At 41.9% G+C, this 15,974-nt stretch overlaps 1 protein-coding gene across 2 annotated transcripts; it reads right to left on the minus strand.

Annotated features, from left to right (window-relative positions):
* Nucleotides 1-51: 51 nt before the first annotated feature.
* On the minus strand, nt 52-14,852 carry lhx6a (LIM homeobox 6a). Of its 2 annotated transcripts, none has more exons than XM_077019161.1 (9): nt 14,289-14,852; nt 13,477-13,548; nt 12,812-12,994; nt 11,649-11,770; nt 5,283-5,503; nt 4,220-4,320; nt 3,484-3,579; nt 1,974-2,148; nt 52-1,692 (listed from the first exon to the last, which is right to left on the minus strand). In XM_077019161.1, the coding sequence occupies exons 1-9, from the start codon at nt 14,364-14,366 to the stop codon at nt 1,613-1,615; spliced, it is 1,128 nt and encodes a 375-aa protein (XP_076875276.1). In that variant the 5' UTR covers nt 14,367-14,852; the 3' UTR covers nt 52-1,612. The 2 variants fall into 2 exon arrangements, with proteins under 2 accessions (XP_076875276.1, XP_076875275.1); XM_077019160.1 differs by having other exon boundaries at nt 1,974-2,163.
* Between the last annotated feature and the right edge of the window lie 1,122 nt (nt 14,853-15,974).

Consider the following 15,974-nt stretch of genomic DNA (forward strand, 5'->3'; position numbering starts at 1 on the left):
AATTTAATCAAAGCATCAACAATACACTAAGAAAAGTAATGTTTGCTTCATTTGTTTATTTATTCATTCATTTATTTTTTTTACAAAACAGACAATGCAACGTGGGGGAAAAGTGCTTTTCAGGCTAATATCTGTTTCAATAAATACAAGAACATAGAGGCCTGGCCCAGCCCCTACTGAGAACACAGGTGTCTATTCCACAAAACAAAGTTACAGTTTGTAACAGCTGTTGCCCTGGTCTCAAACCTGTTCCACATAACAGGGCAGAGTCTGAGCTTCAGACCCTCCCTCTCTCTCTGCAGGCCAGAGTAGGAATAAAAATAAAATCAACAAAAACAGAAATACAGACACATTCTGCACCCACCTATCAATAGGACACTGATTTAATAAAAATACATGTACATTTTTTTTACATGTAGTCATCTATGTTTTTTTGATGATGTTTCTTCTTTATGCTATCTCTCTCTCTCTCTCTCTCTCTCTCTCTCTCTCTCATTTGCTCATTCTTTCCCTCTTGTTTTTTTACATGTATATGAAATTTGTTAAAAAAATGTTAACTATCCTAACAAATGACAGAATTTTTATGGGGAGAAATCATATATATCATATAAATCTAAGACCTTTGCCACAGTGGAACTGAACCTACTGAACCCTCATAAGCTGAAGTGATGATCCATATTGTTCATGTGGGTATCCCTAACTCAAGACTTGACACCATTTTATTTTAAATCTCATAGACCATTCCTTTATTTTGACAATTTAACTCTTAAATTCTAGTTTAGACTCAGCCAAAGTCTGAACTTGAATGAAATTAAATTAAAATCACCAATGGCAAAATATCTTGAATATGAAGTCTGATTTTTAAAATGTCAACTTTGAATCTTGTCATGCTACACAATTCAATCTCTATGTCTGGACAGACCACTTTTTTGTTTTTAACTGAGAAACAAATTGAAATTGACCCTTCATTGATAAATCCACCAACTAGTCTGCATGCTTCACACAGACAGACAGACAAGATGAATAGTGAGCTAGTGTCTGCTGTGGATCCGTCTTCAGCACAACACTCAGAGGAGAAGCACCGAAGGGGTCGTTCTCAGAACAGGGGAAACCCAGCAAGAAACGGAAGCCATCTTACCGAGTCACCTTCTGTTCCTCTTCCACAGCTCAGTGTCTGTACACACTTTCCATTCCTGCAGAAAGTTCTGCCAGCATTGAGAGAGATAGACTTCCCATCACAGAGTAGACAGTACTGCCATTTTCTGGGTGTGTGCCTGGGCACGTGCGCCTGGTGGACCAGGTTAGTGGTCCAAGCCCTGGTCCTGTTCGCAATGCAATGTCCAGCTCAACAGGTGACCACTCCAACCTCCAAATACTAACTCCAGCTGTCAGCTTCCTTTGGCCAAACAGCACAACCTGCAGGTGAGGAAAATCCTGTCTGCTGAAAAGCCAGTAGAAGCATCCCTCTTCCTTGGTCAGAGGCTAAGACCACGAGGGACTGCGACCCTGTTGTTCAGCCAGACATGACCTCTGGGGGTCGGCGGAGCGGCTGCGAATATGTGGAGTAGGAGGTCAAAGTCTGAGGGCTCAGGGGTTGCCGTGGCAGCGGGTGTTAGCGGCTGAGAGGGAGCTGGGGCAATGACATGGCCTGATGGGGGAGAGACTGCGTGGTCAGCACTGAGAATGGATGACCTGCACGCACACACACACATAGCACAAGAAAATAGCAGATTAGGCAAAGAGGACAGCTTTCTCCTTTTCCTCTCTGTTGATATGCATTTTTAATAAACTACTGCAACATGCATAGAACTCATAATATTATGTAATATTATGTTTTAATATTATGTTTTTTATGTTGGTCCTGGCATATTACCTAATATCCACTAATCCATAACATATTGGTAGCAGGTAAACCCAAAAAGAGAGTATGTGGTGCGAAAGGCTCCATGAAGGGTGCTGAATATGATACTCACTGTCGAGGTAGCCATGCAGAGCCACCATGCGTGCTCTCTCCGGGCTGCCGAATGGGGAGTAATGCAACTCGTCGGGCAACGAGGGAGGTATACGCGCCTGTGGGTGGCCCTGTGCCGTACCGCCATGCTGTGGTGTGTGCTTTTTGTGTCTGGCCCGGCAGTTCTGGAACCAAACCTGGGAAGACAGCATCTGTTACGAAGCTGGTTAGGTGCTGGGCTCACAAAACAGAAAGAAGCAAAGAATGACTCTAACAGGTCAGATTCAGAGAGGATGGCAGGATGGAGAGACAGCAGAGAGGGTGAGAGAGAAAGAGGGAATGAATGAACAGGAGAGGAAACAAAAATGGGGCAGAAAGTATTAGAGTAATAGGAGTTGAGGTATTGTAAGATAAACAGAAAAAGAAAGATCCTGGAAAGGCACAATTACAGTGAGTGAAAGGGAGTTTTAGCTTGTTAGGGAGGCATGTTGAGGCATGTATTGTGAGGAAGGGAGGGAGGGAGGGTTAGTGTGTGAGGGAGGGTTAGTGTGGTAGAATGAGGGAGGATGGGTTAGTGTGTGGTAGCGTGTGAGAGAGGGTTAGTGTTTGAGGGAGGGAGGATTAGTGTGTGTAAGCGTGTGTGAGGAAGGGTTAGTGTGTTAGTGTTTGAGGGAGGGAGGATTAGTGTGTGTTAGCATGTGTGAGGGAGGGAGGGTTAGTAGCCTATGTGAGGAAGTTAGTGTGTGTTAGCATTTGTGAGGAAGGGTTAGTGAGTGTTAGAGTGTATGAGGCAGGGTTAGTGAGTGTTAGCATGTGTAAGAGATGGTTATTGTGTTAGCATGTGTGAGGGAGAGTTAGTGAGTGTTAGCATGTGTAAGAGAGAATTAGTGTGTGTTAGCATGTGTGAGGGAGGGTTAGTGAGTGTTAGCATGTATGAGGGAGGGTTAGTGTGTGTTAGCATGTGTGAGGGAGGGTTAGTGAGTGTTAGCATGTGTAAGAGAGGGTTAGTGTCTGTTGGCATGTGTGAGGGAGGGTTAGTGAGTGTTAGTGTTTGAGGGAGGGAGGATTAGTGTGTGTTAGCATGTGTGAGGGAGGGAGGGTTAGTATGTGTTAGCATGTGTAAGAGGGGTTAGTGTCTGTTGGCATGTGTGAGGGAGGGTTAGTGAGTGTTAGTGTTTGAGGGAGGGAGGATTAGTGTGTGTAAGCGTGTGTGAGGGAGGGTTAGTGTGTTAGTGTTTGAGGGAGGGAGGATTAGTGTATGTTAGCATGTGTGAGGGAGGGAGGGTTAGCATGTGTAAGAGGGGTTAGTGTGTGAGGAAGTTAGTGTGTGTTAGCATTTGTGAGGAAGGGTTAGTGAGTGTTAGCGTGTATGAGGCAGGGTTAGTGTGTGTTAGCATGTGTGAGAGGGAGGTTTAGTGAGTGTTAGTGTGTATGAGGGAGAGTTAGTGTGTGTTAGCATGTGTGAGGGAGGGTTAGTGAGTGTTAGTGTGTATGAGGGAGGGTTAGTGTTTGTTAGTGTGTATGCTACTCACCTGTATGACTCGTCTACTGAGCCCCGTCATGTCAGCCAGCTTCTGCAGTGTCTGAGCATCGGGATTGTTGTCCTGTGCAAACTGAGCCTGCATTACCTGCACATGAACAGACATAAACATTGATACAGAGTTAACCACAGGGTTGCCAACTCTCACACATTGAGCGTGAGACACACGCATTTGACTGTCTTCACACGCTCACACGACACACATCTGATTTCTCACGCCGAAAAAAAAATCTAGTTTATTTACCTCTGATACATATCTATGATTCAATGAGTTACTAGTTCGCTCTGGCGCCAACCACTGGTGATCGATTGATCGCGATATAATACTTAATTTGTGTCCATTTTACACCCCCCCACCCCTGTCAACAATTTACGTCCCCCCTGCCATCTTTTCTAAGTTCAGGTCCATTGTCAGGGTTGCCAACTTTTCAAGATCACTTGGAGTGAGATTTGAACCTGGGGGGTGGCGAGTGTAAATTGTTGACGGGGGTTACGAATTAAGTATTATATCGTGATGGATCACCAGTGGTTGGCGCCAGAGCGAACTAGTAACTCATTGAATCATAGATATGGATCAGAGGTAAATAAACTAGATTTTTTTTTCGGCGTGAGAAATCGGATGTGCGGCGTGAGAGCGTGTGAAGACAGTCAAATGTGTGTGTCTCACGCTCATTGCGTGAGAGTTGGCAACCCTGCATTGTGTAAGTGAGACCGTGTGGGATTCGTACCTGCAGCTGTTCGGCAGTGAAGGAGGTACGAGCCCGCTTGGCCGGCTTCGGTTGGCTGTCCTGTTCTGATGGCACTGCCCCCTCCAACGTGAGGCCACTACCTGTATGGAGAAGGGAGTGCAACAGGACAATGGCAACAGTTAGCACAGACTGAAGCTCAAATGGCTGTGTGTGTATGTAATATATAGGGCATTGCATATGAACATATAGAGAGATTTAGATGAACGGTGCACTCCATGGGGACACTACGTACAACACTACCTTAAGGACATATGGAAAACTGTGTTGGGAACTGGACTATGTTGCTGTTTGCTAGCTCTGTGTTAATTCTACCTTTATTTTTATAGCTAGTAGATTAGAATTATGTTATGTCATGTTTATTTTCATACAAACATTCCTCATATAAGGCTATAGGGTCTAATGAGGACAGTGTGTGCAGATGTACATATAAATCTCCTGTGGATTAAGAATGTACTATAGTCAAAATGCAGTGGGGAAGGTGGTGTTTATATAGCTCAATACAGCCATATAATGCATATAAGCACAGTGTCTCACTCAAAGCACTGTCTGTCTCGCTGCATTTTTCTTTCTCTCTCTCCCTCTCCCTGCTGCTCTCTCAAACACATTTTCTCTCTCTCACACACATACATATACACTTTCTCGCTCTCTCTCTCTCTCTCTCTCTCTCACTCACTCACTCACTCACACACACACACACACACACACACACACACACACTTTCTCTCTCTCACACACATGCACACTTTCTCTCTTACATACACATTCTCTTTCTCTCACTCACGCACTCTCACACATACACTTTCTCACACACACACACTTTCTCCCTCACACACATGCACACACTCACTTTCTCACACACACAAACACACACTTTCTCTCTCATACACACTTTCTCTCTCTCTCACACACACACACACAAACACACACTTCCTTTCACTCTCACACACACACATTCTCGCTCACCCAAACACTTTCTGTCTAGCACACACTTTCTCTCTATCTCTCTCACACACTCAATGCACACTTTCTCATACACACTCACCACTCTCTGCGGCCCGCTTCAGGTTCTCCACCATGGTGTCATAGTGGATTCTGCACAGCACCTTCTCCTCAACCAGGCCGAACTCCTCACCCGTGGAGAGCTGCCGTTTGCAGGAGAAGCATGCGAAGCAGGCCAGGTGGTAGGCATTGCCGCGGGCACGCCTCACCCAATCGCTGGCATAGATTTGCCGGCCGCAGCGTGCGCACTTTGTACCAAACCTACTGTGATAGAGAGAAAGGCGGCTCAGTGCATCGGTGCTCTGCAGGGTTGGAGCCACACTAGACCTTAAAAACACACTTGAAAACTTAACATGTGACTCCTTCTCAGTTTGTAATTCTAATTGAATGGGACTCAATCCAGTAGAAGTATACCCTGCTTTCTTTAAAGTGCAGAGTACTCAATTTGTCTGCTAGTTCCTTGTGTCAAAAACCATTTTCTCCACAACTTGATCTGTAAAAGGATTTTATTACATAAGCCTGGTACTATGTCTCTAGAGGAAAGGGTAAAAACCTGATAAAAATGTTTTAAAAATCTGTTGAATGAGTCGACAAAAAGGTTGAAGGTGACAGCCAGAGGGAGAGCGCTGAAGCGCCACACAGGAGGCAGATTGTCCTGCACAAGCACACGAAGAGCAGTCAGCAGCTGCATCTGCCAGCAGCTGTGCTCACAGTGCAGTACCAGGAACAAGCCAGTGGACCTTTCTGTGTTTATCCCCTCCAGCCTATTTTAACATGCCTTATTTATTATCTCCGAGTGGATTTTGAATTTGGTTTTATAACTGTTGTATTAAGCGCTGCCTTTCAGCATGAAGGCCCAGCACAGCTAGGACTCTGTGCTTGAATAAGTGCAGGGTGTTGACAATGGTTGTGACAGGACATCAGTGAAATGAACCAACTGGGACCAGCAGGTTTTGTGAATGTTATTCCTGCCACTAAACTCAAGGTATTCAAATCTTGCCAGCTGGAATACATTTGACGTGTTTCACAGTGTTTAAACGAAACCTCATTTTTGTACATGCATGCACTGTATATTGTTCAAAGACCTCCAGGACAGTTGCAATGCAGGGATCCACAGATCCACAGTGCACAGAAGCATCAGAGGAGCAGTCGATCGTGGCAGGTGTTGTTTTGATGGGCCTGGTCTGAGCCCAGACTTCAGACATGACCAAGAAAGGGTTGTAGGGTTCGAGGGGGAAGAGGGTCAGTGTGGTTTGGCGTACTAGCAGTGGTAGCTAAGACTAATGGTGTGCAGATGGCGTGGCCTGCAGGAGCGTTCCGAAGCCAGCCCCCAGCTCGTGGCCCCAGCCTACCACCACACCTTTGGCACACGGAGTGCTTGTGTAAACACCGTGTTGCGTACCACCTCCTCCAGCCGCAGAGAAACGTGGGATATCAGACTGACTGATTTGGCAGAGCCTCCCCTTTCTCCTGCGACCCAAGAATGATGACACAATTCTTACATGCAGGAACCCAGGCAGAGGGGCCTCTGGGGGTGTATAAGGGGTGGAGGGAGGACTGGTCCACTGACATCATACTAGGACAGAGAGCCTCACAGATAGCTTCAAAAAATCTTCATAAAGAAGGAGATTCTTTGATTCTTAAACCTTTCTAAAATTGTGCAAGAGCTGGGGGAACACTAGAACCAGAATGCCAAAGACAACTGTGGTCTGTACACTTCTCTAACAAAATGCCATAACATTCAGGAGCAATGCCAGAAATTCTAGATTTTCATGCAACAAGCAAACACAACAGTTCCTGTCTAAATAACAATTTGCTACTATATCTGCTGCGTGGTATATCTTCACCAACAGAGATCTGAAACATTCAACCCTGTGCATATGTGTTCAGTTTTACCATATACAATACATCTGACTACATCATAAGACTATTCAAAGCAGTTTTGTGTACTTTACTAACCAGATTCTGACAGCGTCACATAGACAAAGCATACAACATCTGTGCAATGATGCATTTCAAAGGAATGTTTAGAAAGGAATATAGAACCCTGCTGAAATCCTGCATGGCATCTTTCCTGCCACAGGAACCTTTCAGAAATGCAATAAAACAACAAAACTCACTTTCTATAAAAGGGCAATCTTAACAGCCAGTCTGATTGTATGTCCTGCTGTTTGTTCTGGATTTGCTTCTGTCCTGTTGATGCTACACCACTCTCCAGTCTCCCTCACTTACAGGACTGCAGTAAGGACACACCCAGGCAATTAATGCAAGCACACTACAGCAAATCTCAGTGGCCTGTAAGCACTGGGGTTTCACCGATGTCCTCAGAGACTGCAGAGCACCTGGAATTTTCTTGAATGGAGTTTAATGCATTTTAGGATGGATAAGTGCAGCTAGCCTCGGTAGACTGAGCAGAGGACTGTTCTGAGGTCCTGACTCATGTTCCTGGAGGGCTGCTCTGAGTGCCTGACTCTCTTTGCTAGAGGGCTGCTCCAAGTTCCTGACTCTCATTCCTAGAGGGCTGCTCTGAGGTCCGGACTGTCATCTCTAGAGGGCTGCTATGAGGTCCTGACTCTAGTTCCTAGAGGGCTGCTCTGAGGTCCGGACTGTCATCTCTAGAGGGCTGCTCTGAGGTCCTGACTCTAGTTCCTAGAGGGCTGCTCTGAGGTCCGGACTGTCATCTCTAGAGGGCTGCTCTGAGGTCCTGACTCTAGTTCCTAGAGGGCTGCTCTGAGGTACTGACTCTAGTTCCTAGAGGGCTGCTCTGAGCACCTGACTCTCCTTCCTCCACCATCCTCAGTGTTGTAAGGAGCCTCTAATGGTTCACACTGGTCATCTGATCAGCAGTCCACTGCAACATCCTGTGTGGGCCTCTGCTCACGTCCCAAACGCCTGTTACTGTTCTTCATTTGAACAGGCATGGTGGAGGGCCCATTTGCCCTGTCCTGTTCCTAATATGCCAGACCCACTAACACAGCCTCCCAACACCCCCCAGCTGAGAGTAAACCCAGTCTGATTTCCTGCAATTATGCTCGATTACAGCAGCTGTCAGTCTGGCAGACGTGAGAGATTGACACATGCTGTGTCCATCTCGTCTTTTTTTCCTGCCAAGCACCAAAATTTCACTCACACATGTAAAACAATCTTATTGCAGTCCACCATTGATTATACACACTATAGACTTAAATTATTCTCTAATTTATTACTTAGGTGGTTTAATGTTTAATGTTGATGTTCAGGAGCCAGATCAATATGACTGTCTATTACAAATCCATGGCATTTCTATGGAGAATATTCATAGAATATTCTAACTCTGTTCACTGCACCTGGTCACATTTCCCTCAGGAGTGCTTGTCCCTTTAGCTTCAGATGAAATGCAGACACCCTTCATATCTCTCAGTACTGGATTCAAAACAGCACCAGCGTGGACCCACAAACACAGTCATGGCTAGAGCATGCAGATCCAATGACACCATGTAAAATGAGACAATCCCTATAGAATGAATATAGAACTTGTACGATTAGAAACAACCATTCCCCTTTAACACTTGAATTACTTTATGGCTCATGACTGAGATAGTCCTCAGTGTTAATGATTTTACACCATTACACCATGCCATTGCGCATACAACATTCCCATGTGTGCCTTCATGATTTTAGCAGAATATGCTTTCAGAAATGCATTTTCCATAAATGGTGACACTGGACTGCGGTAATTACAATAGATTACAGAACGCCAACAGCAGCTCTGTGAGCTTTTCAACCCAAAAATAAAAATGTAAAAATCACAATCATGGCTACCCATAAAATGTTAAGAGATAAACAACTTGTAATTACTACATAGCCTACATTCTCACAAAATTATGCATGTGAGAAAAATTGGAAATTAGTAATCACCTTCAATATTGGGAAATGCATTTTGTCTGTTAAAATATCAGTGAGGTCAAATATACAATGAGGAAATATGCAGCTGTACAATTAGAATAGATGGAGACAAACACGATGCCTGAGCACTCAGCGCTAATTTCAAAACATCAAACACGAGGACCAAGCGCTCAGCGCCACCTTCAAAATACCAAGCACGAGGACCAAGCGCTCAGCGCCACCTTCAAAACATCAAACACGAGGACTGAGTGTTCAGCGCCATCTTCAAAACACCAATCACAAGGACCAAGCGCTCAGCGCCACCTTCAAAACACCAAACGGGACTGAGTGTTCAGCAGAGCCGGAGTGGTTAATCGGGATATTCGGGAGGATTCCCGATGGGCCGGCTCATGTCAATCTCTAGTTTGGGCCGATTGGGAGGGAAAAATAATTTTGGGCCGGATTTGGGCATAAAACTCCCGGGCTGAAAAAGGAGCCCACTCGGGCCCTGGTGTTCAGCGCCACCTTCAAAACACCAAACACTGAATCGCAGCTCTCATGGCAAGCTTTAGGAAGTGACTAAATGCCTCATTCAATGACAACTTGAAGTTATTACATGGCTCTTTGCCATGTCTACATGAATATCTAATACTGTCAGTCCCCCAATACCATGTTCCCCTAATACCATGATGTACATGGCCTTCACATGATTGAAAACAATCAAAATGGGTTGTAAAAAGGAGGACTTGTAGAGCAGCAATTATTGAGCTATATTTATGTTTTATGAGCTGCGTTTGGTAATGAAATCTGCATATTTCTGTAGCTATTTTAAATTGTTTTGAAATGTAAGGCTGACGGTAATCTTTTTCCCGAAACACAGAACATGTCTTCAGGCTATCTTTTGTGATCACCAAAAAAAAAAAGACTTTAAATGTTAAAAATGCTTCACATTCTAACACATATAAACAATATCATTTGTATTAACAAGAGTCTATAAACAAATTGTGTGGGGGGAAAAAATACATTATAATCACCAGATGAAAATCTGTAACACCATATAGTACATTATCAAATGAGAGCATTTGAATGATAATTTATCAAATGACATGTTGAAAAGTACACTGAAGACACCGTATTATGTTAGCGTTAGTCGGCTGACATAAGAATGTTGCTTTCCATTTTCCCATCTCATAAAGCAAAAACACAAATATTCACAAGTAAGGTTGCACACAGAAGATCTCTCTCAGAGGAACACACCTGCATCAGCACCATGACAAGCATCTGGCAACAGAAAGAGAGATACAGCCTTGTCTCAGCCTAGTCCTAAGTGACAAATAGCAGCGATGTTCACCGAGCCAGGCAGAGCACCGTGGCTTCTGCAGCTCCTCTGGGGCTGCGTGGAGAGCCACGCATTGATACCCCATCATGTGGAGCATCACTTCAGATTATTGGCCCTAACAGAGAAAACAAACGTTCCTCGAAAACGCAGTATCAGCTGCAAAGAGGGCCAGTCACTTCACACACTGCCTGTGAATGAGCCGGGAATACAGGCCAATAGCCTCCTGCCATTCAGTCAGGGGCTCTGCAATCATCACATATCACAGCTCCTTACAACCTGAACATCACAGACCTGCCCTCTCAAATCAGTTATGCAGCACCCCTAACATTTTAGGGACAGTATAAAAGCTTGAGGGAAATATTTTATATTTGAGTGTGAATTGTCTTTATCTAGATTGAGATGACAAGCAAGAGACATTCCCTATTAACAATTATAATCATAATTATAATAAATAATTAAAATACAATCTTTGCAGAGTGTAGATATTTAGAACAGCCCTCTTACATAAAAATCACTATACTTTTGAATTTTTTATTTATTTCTGCATGTATATGAAGTGTTAATAAATCAACTTATATATAACCAAGGTAGTGAACTATCACCTCCAACAACCATGCACAGTATTACTGGCAATAGACGGATCAAACTGGCTTCATGCCAAAAATATTTTGGGGAAACATATATGCCAAACACGAATTATTGTTCTAAAACTCACAAATTGACAAAGGCGATAATCTGTGTCCGTCCGAAACAACCAAATAAACAGTAAAAATCTGGATGTTTATGCGGTAACAACCACATGGATATTGCATAGTTATTTCAGATGTTTTGATTGAGAAGGCTGTACAACGTCAAAATGAACAAATAAAGGTCCTGACACCTAGCTTGGACCAGATCTAGATCTCAAATTTACTAAATAAATAAGGCAATAGCTTAATTATAGACTATGACAAATCTTCCAATTAATAAAATTGTATACATTTAGACGACCGTTTAATGAGCATATTTATCGAAATAATGAAGAAAACAATAGAACGTGTAATTAAATAGGCAAAACTGCCTTTGTGCCCTGCACGCATCCTATACATCACTAAAATGCAGTCTCGTTAGGTATAAAACGAGAAAGAAAAGCGGCAGCCTGCGGACCCAGTAACTAGCGCGTGACACTGATGATATTCCAAGATAAGGTAAAAAAACTTACCCTACCTGAAATAATCCATTTTACAGAAGATCTCCTTATTTTTGATGTAGCAGCTGCTGTGCTGACGCAACGAGGTCCTGCAGACCGAACACTCTAAACACCTCACGTGCCAGATCAGGTTATTGACCTGCAAAAAACAAAGCGATTAATAATAATAATAATAATAATACCTAAGTGAATTGTAGTGTAATTATTAGATTTTTTTTATTTGCTACCTGAACGACATAATTTATCTGCTTTTAGGCGTCTGTGCATGTGTATTCTATGCAAGAATGGATATAGTGCCATATTTGCAGTATTTGCGAATAGCAAATTTTCTATCGTTTAATTTAAAAGTATTAAAAAAGTAATAAAATATAAAATGTTCATAAAACTTTTTCTAAGGTGAACAAGGTCAGTTTTAAAAATATTAAGTTAGTTTATTTATTGTATAGATTTACAACTGTTCATATTTACAGCTTTATTTCACAGCTAAAACCTAAGGCTTTAAACTGCAGTTTGTCCATCTTATATTAACATGTGAAAAATTACACAACTCTGACATTGCAGCTTTAAGAAATAAAATGGATATTAGTAAAATACATACTAGATTTTTCATGTATGTTTTCAGGTTTATAATTAATTTATTTTAACAGTGCCCGTTATGCATAGTGAATATAATTAGATTGTTGATGTTTATGCTAAAAAATCTTTGCTAATAAATCCACTATTTGTTGATTCATTGTTTTATTAGTTTCCGAAAATACAGAAGACAAACCATTGCAGACTGCGAACTAATGATCCACTCTGTTACCACACACTTCCTGAAAAACACGGCCGGTTGTTTAACTTAGCAGCACGCGAGCACACGCAAGCAGAGGCAGACGTCTGCACCAGATGAGTACACAACGCTCCGTTTTTAAAAAGAATAACGTTATACAGATTAGCCTTATGAGAATCAATAATCTGCTAACTACATTTCAAAATAATCGTTTGAAAACAAGCCAATATGGGCATAACAACCATTTAGGCTACTCCATGAAGGGAGAATATAAAATAAAAATATACAATTCAGATAAGTAAAAAATTAAGCCTCCAAGTGTATCTGTCGTCAGATCACTCAGACCACTGTTGTACACTGTTGAATTGCTCCTACAACTCATCATATTACTTCACAAAAGAACAGTACCTTGAGAAGATATCTGTCCAAGATCTCCAGTCCGCAACTGGCGCACACGTTTTTCCCGGTGGAGGGAACGGAAGAGGCAGTGGACGTGGGCGAGCAGATGGAAGGTGTTGACGGCGGACTTGGCGAAGAACGCGTGTCCTCTTTTTCCATATTCGATCTTTGAGACTCCCCGTCAGAGTGTGACTGAAACAAATACGATTTTAGAGTATGAATGTATGTAGTCTACCTCACAGTAGGCTATAAGTTAATGAGGGATGGTATCGGTGGAATGCAGTACGGCAATGCAATTTAGAAGAGCTTTCTGACGTTTGACAGTCTACTGTTTTTCGCATAGATTGATTTAAAATTTAAACTTGTACCTTAAGTAAATACGTTATTTATGGAAGTGATTTAATGAAAATATGCAAAAGTATATTTACATTTTTAATATAAAAAAATTCTCCATTTACTTTTTCCATATGCATTAAACATTAAATATTTAATGTTTAAAAATAAAGACTGAAAGCAGAGTTCATTTATGAGTAGGAGACCATTACACCACGGAGGGCTTGATCGAGGGCCTAATGATGAAACAAAACTAATGCAAGAAAATTATTAAATAACTAGACTGGTACTGGTTTACATTACAAGAATGTCCTTCCGTTAAAATGAAATAAAAACTTTACCATTGCGTGTCCGTGTTGGGTGTCCACGCAGCGCGAAGCTCCCGGTGTAGTCTGTGTGTCTGGAGAGATCACCTACAAGACAGAATTCAACGGCAAGGCGACGTCAACCCACGGCGCGCCATCTCTAGCATCACATCCCGCTTAGACATCACTCTCGGGGCTATATATGCTCTCAAAACAATAAAAATGAATTTAACGGCGCATTTAGTGCCATGTAACAAAAGCCCCGCTTTTAATGAAGCGATTTCAATCTGGATTGATTTTTCCCCACACTTAACCCATACCTCTTTGGGTAATCGTATTTCCACGCAATCCAGGGAGCTGAAAAAAATAAACTACCTGCAATTACAAATAGCTTGAAATGCTCACGATAAGAGGGCCCCAGAGTGTCAATTTCAACTGTCAATCAGCAAAAGCCGCGGGCCACCCAAAGAATTGCAAATTTGATTTTTAATGGCAGTAATTAAAATCTAATTTTTCTCTGCAGACTTGGCATGTGAAGAGGATGGACTGAGAATCACACTATTCATGAGACGCTATCGCGTTGCGCGCAGCTGATCTTTGTACACAACGGGACAGATTCTTCTGACATCACTTTACCGTGAAAATAGACCCGCCGTTTAATCGTCAGGCACGAGATAATACGAGAGAACTTGGCAGTAAAGCACAACGTTAACCAAGCAACATGTTGGCACTGGGAAATAGTTTTGAGTAAGAATTCGTTAGTTAGAACAATTTTATTTGTTCTCTGTCAAATTATTTAAAGTACATTCATGAAAAGGCATTCCAATACGGCATTGCAAGTTTCCTACCTGTTTCGAGGGAACTCCTTCGGATAGAAATTGATTTCCCTCTGATAGAGGGGCCAAAATCTCATTTTTCCAGTACATGAAAAGGGCCAAAAGAAGGGTTAGCGGACCTGTGGATGTCCTCGTGTTGCCACAGAACTGATAAAACGTTTATTCGACTCGAGCTTGCGTTCTCCCATAAGATCCTCTCTCAAATGGTGCACGGGCTGTGGTGTCAGCCCAGTCCGTACTCTTCGCAAAGCTAACGGGAACCCTTAACACAGTAAATTCGGTGAAACGTGTAGGTTGGTACAAGAAGTTCCTACTTGCGGGGCGAAATGCAAGTAAACTGCACGGTCAAATCAGTCAGTTCGTCTGTACGCCTTATTTAGAACTGTTAGCAAAATTCTTCCTTCCACTTTCCCCCTTTTTGGGGTGGTATTGCTGACTACAGGAAGTGGATGAAATTGAGGGGCTGGCAGGTTTGCTCTCAATCTTCTCATCAGAGCACGAGTCAGCCAGCCTACCTTTTTGCGCAAATGTAGTGAAAGTATACTCGCGCGCTTGCTGGTCAATGGGGGAGGGAAACACTTATTGGCTGCGAACAGACTATACGGCCCATCTAAGGGTGGCGTTCTTACAGTATTCAAATATGGTTGAGTATGGTACGTAAAACTCGTTTTGGCCTTAGGTCATTTTTTTCTTAAATATTTTGGGCTGTTTTATTACAGACAAAGAATTTAAGACAGACCAGTCAGAGAAATTCACAAATAAAATTATGTAAAAAAAAATGCTCAATATGTGTAGAGCTCAAGCCGTCTAGATGAAATAAAATTGTCTTTAAATAGAAAATTATAATGAAAATTTGTTTTGATATGCAAAATTTGAGGTGATATAGCTAAGCATTTTGGTTGTTTTTCTTCGGTTCCTCTCTTTTCTCTACTTCACTCTTTTTTGTAAAAATTAAACAGCATTGTTTAAGCTTGGTTTAATGTCTATAATGTATAAAAGTGAATAAAGCACATGGTCGTTGGGCAAAAATTCTTACATTACACCTGAAATATTAACAAGTTGTTATTATTATAATAATAATAATTATTATTATTATATTATTATTATTATTAATAATAATAACTTCGATCGTCCGTGTGTTTTATACAATAGCAGAAACTGATAAATCCCCAGTAACCTACTGCTCCCCAAAACATAGAATACCATACTAAACGGCATTATTATTATTATTGCTATTATTATTACTATTATTATTATTATTATCGCATGCTCCTTTCTTCGGATTGAAAACATTAAGATGTAGTTTAAAGTACAAAAGTAACAGGTTACCTACATTGCCTCCTGTTACAAATTAATCTAGTTTTAGATCTATCAAATTATCACAAATTTTAGAATTATTTGTGGTGCTTTTATAGGCGTCACACCAGCGTCCAAAGTGTTGTTTTGCTCCCGAATACGTGCTTCTTTATTGCACTGCACTGATTTGAATGTCATGTGAAGAATTCACAGCTGAGAAAATCACAAATATATATTTAGTCTTGGACGGGGTGGACTAGCTCGGTAACGCGCTACTTCCTGTACATTTGGCTTCATCTTCATTTTCGGAATCGGAAATTATAGTTTATAGCACTCAGCACAAAAAAAATGTTGCTTGTGCATACACAATCAGACATTATATATGTATATAAAGTAAACAAA

Source organism: Brachyhypopomus gauderio, chromosome 10 (genome assembly GCF_052324685.1).
Source record: "Brachyhypopomus gauderio isolate BG-103 chromosome 10, BGAUD_0.2, whole genome shotgun sequence".
NCBI classification, from domain to species: domain Eukaryota; kingdom Metazoa; phylum Chordata; class Actinopteri; order Gymnotiformes; family Hypopomidae; genus Brachyhypopomus; species Brachyhypopomus gauderio.

What these genes read in the sequence shown, in the direction of transcription:
- lhx6a (XM_077019160.1), bottom strand. Translation starts at nt 14,366, where the DNA reads ATGTACTGGAAAAATGAGATTTTGGCCCCTCTATCAGAGGGAAATCAA. An exon ending in TGGACAGATATCTTCTCAAG is followed by an intron (nt 11,771 to 12,811) that starts GTACTGTTCTTT and finishes TGTTTTTTGCAG; the next exon opens with GTCAATAACCTGATCTGGCA. An exon ending in TCACTGCCGAACAGCTGCAG is followed by an intron (nt 3,580 to 4,219) that starts GTACGAATCCCA and finishes GTTCATGTGCAG; the next exon opens with GTAATGCAGGCTCAGTTTGC.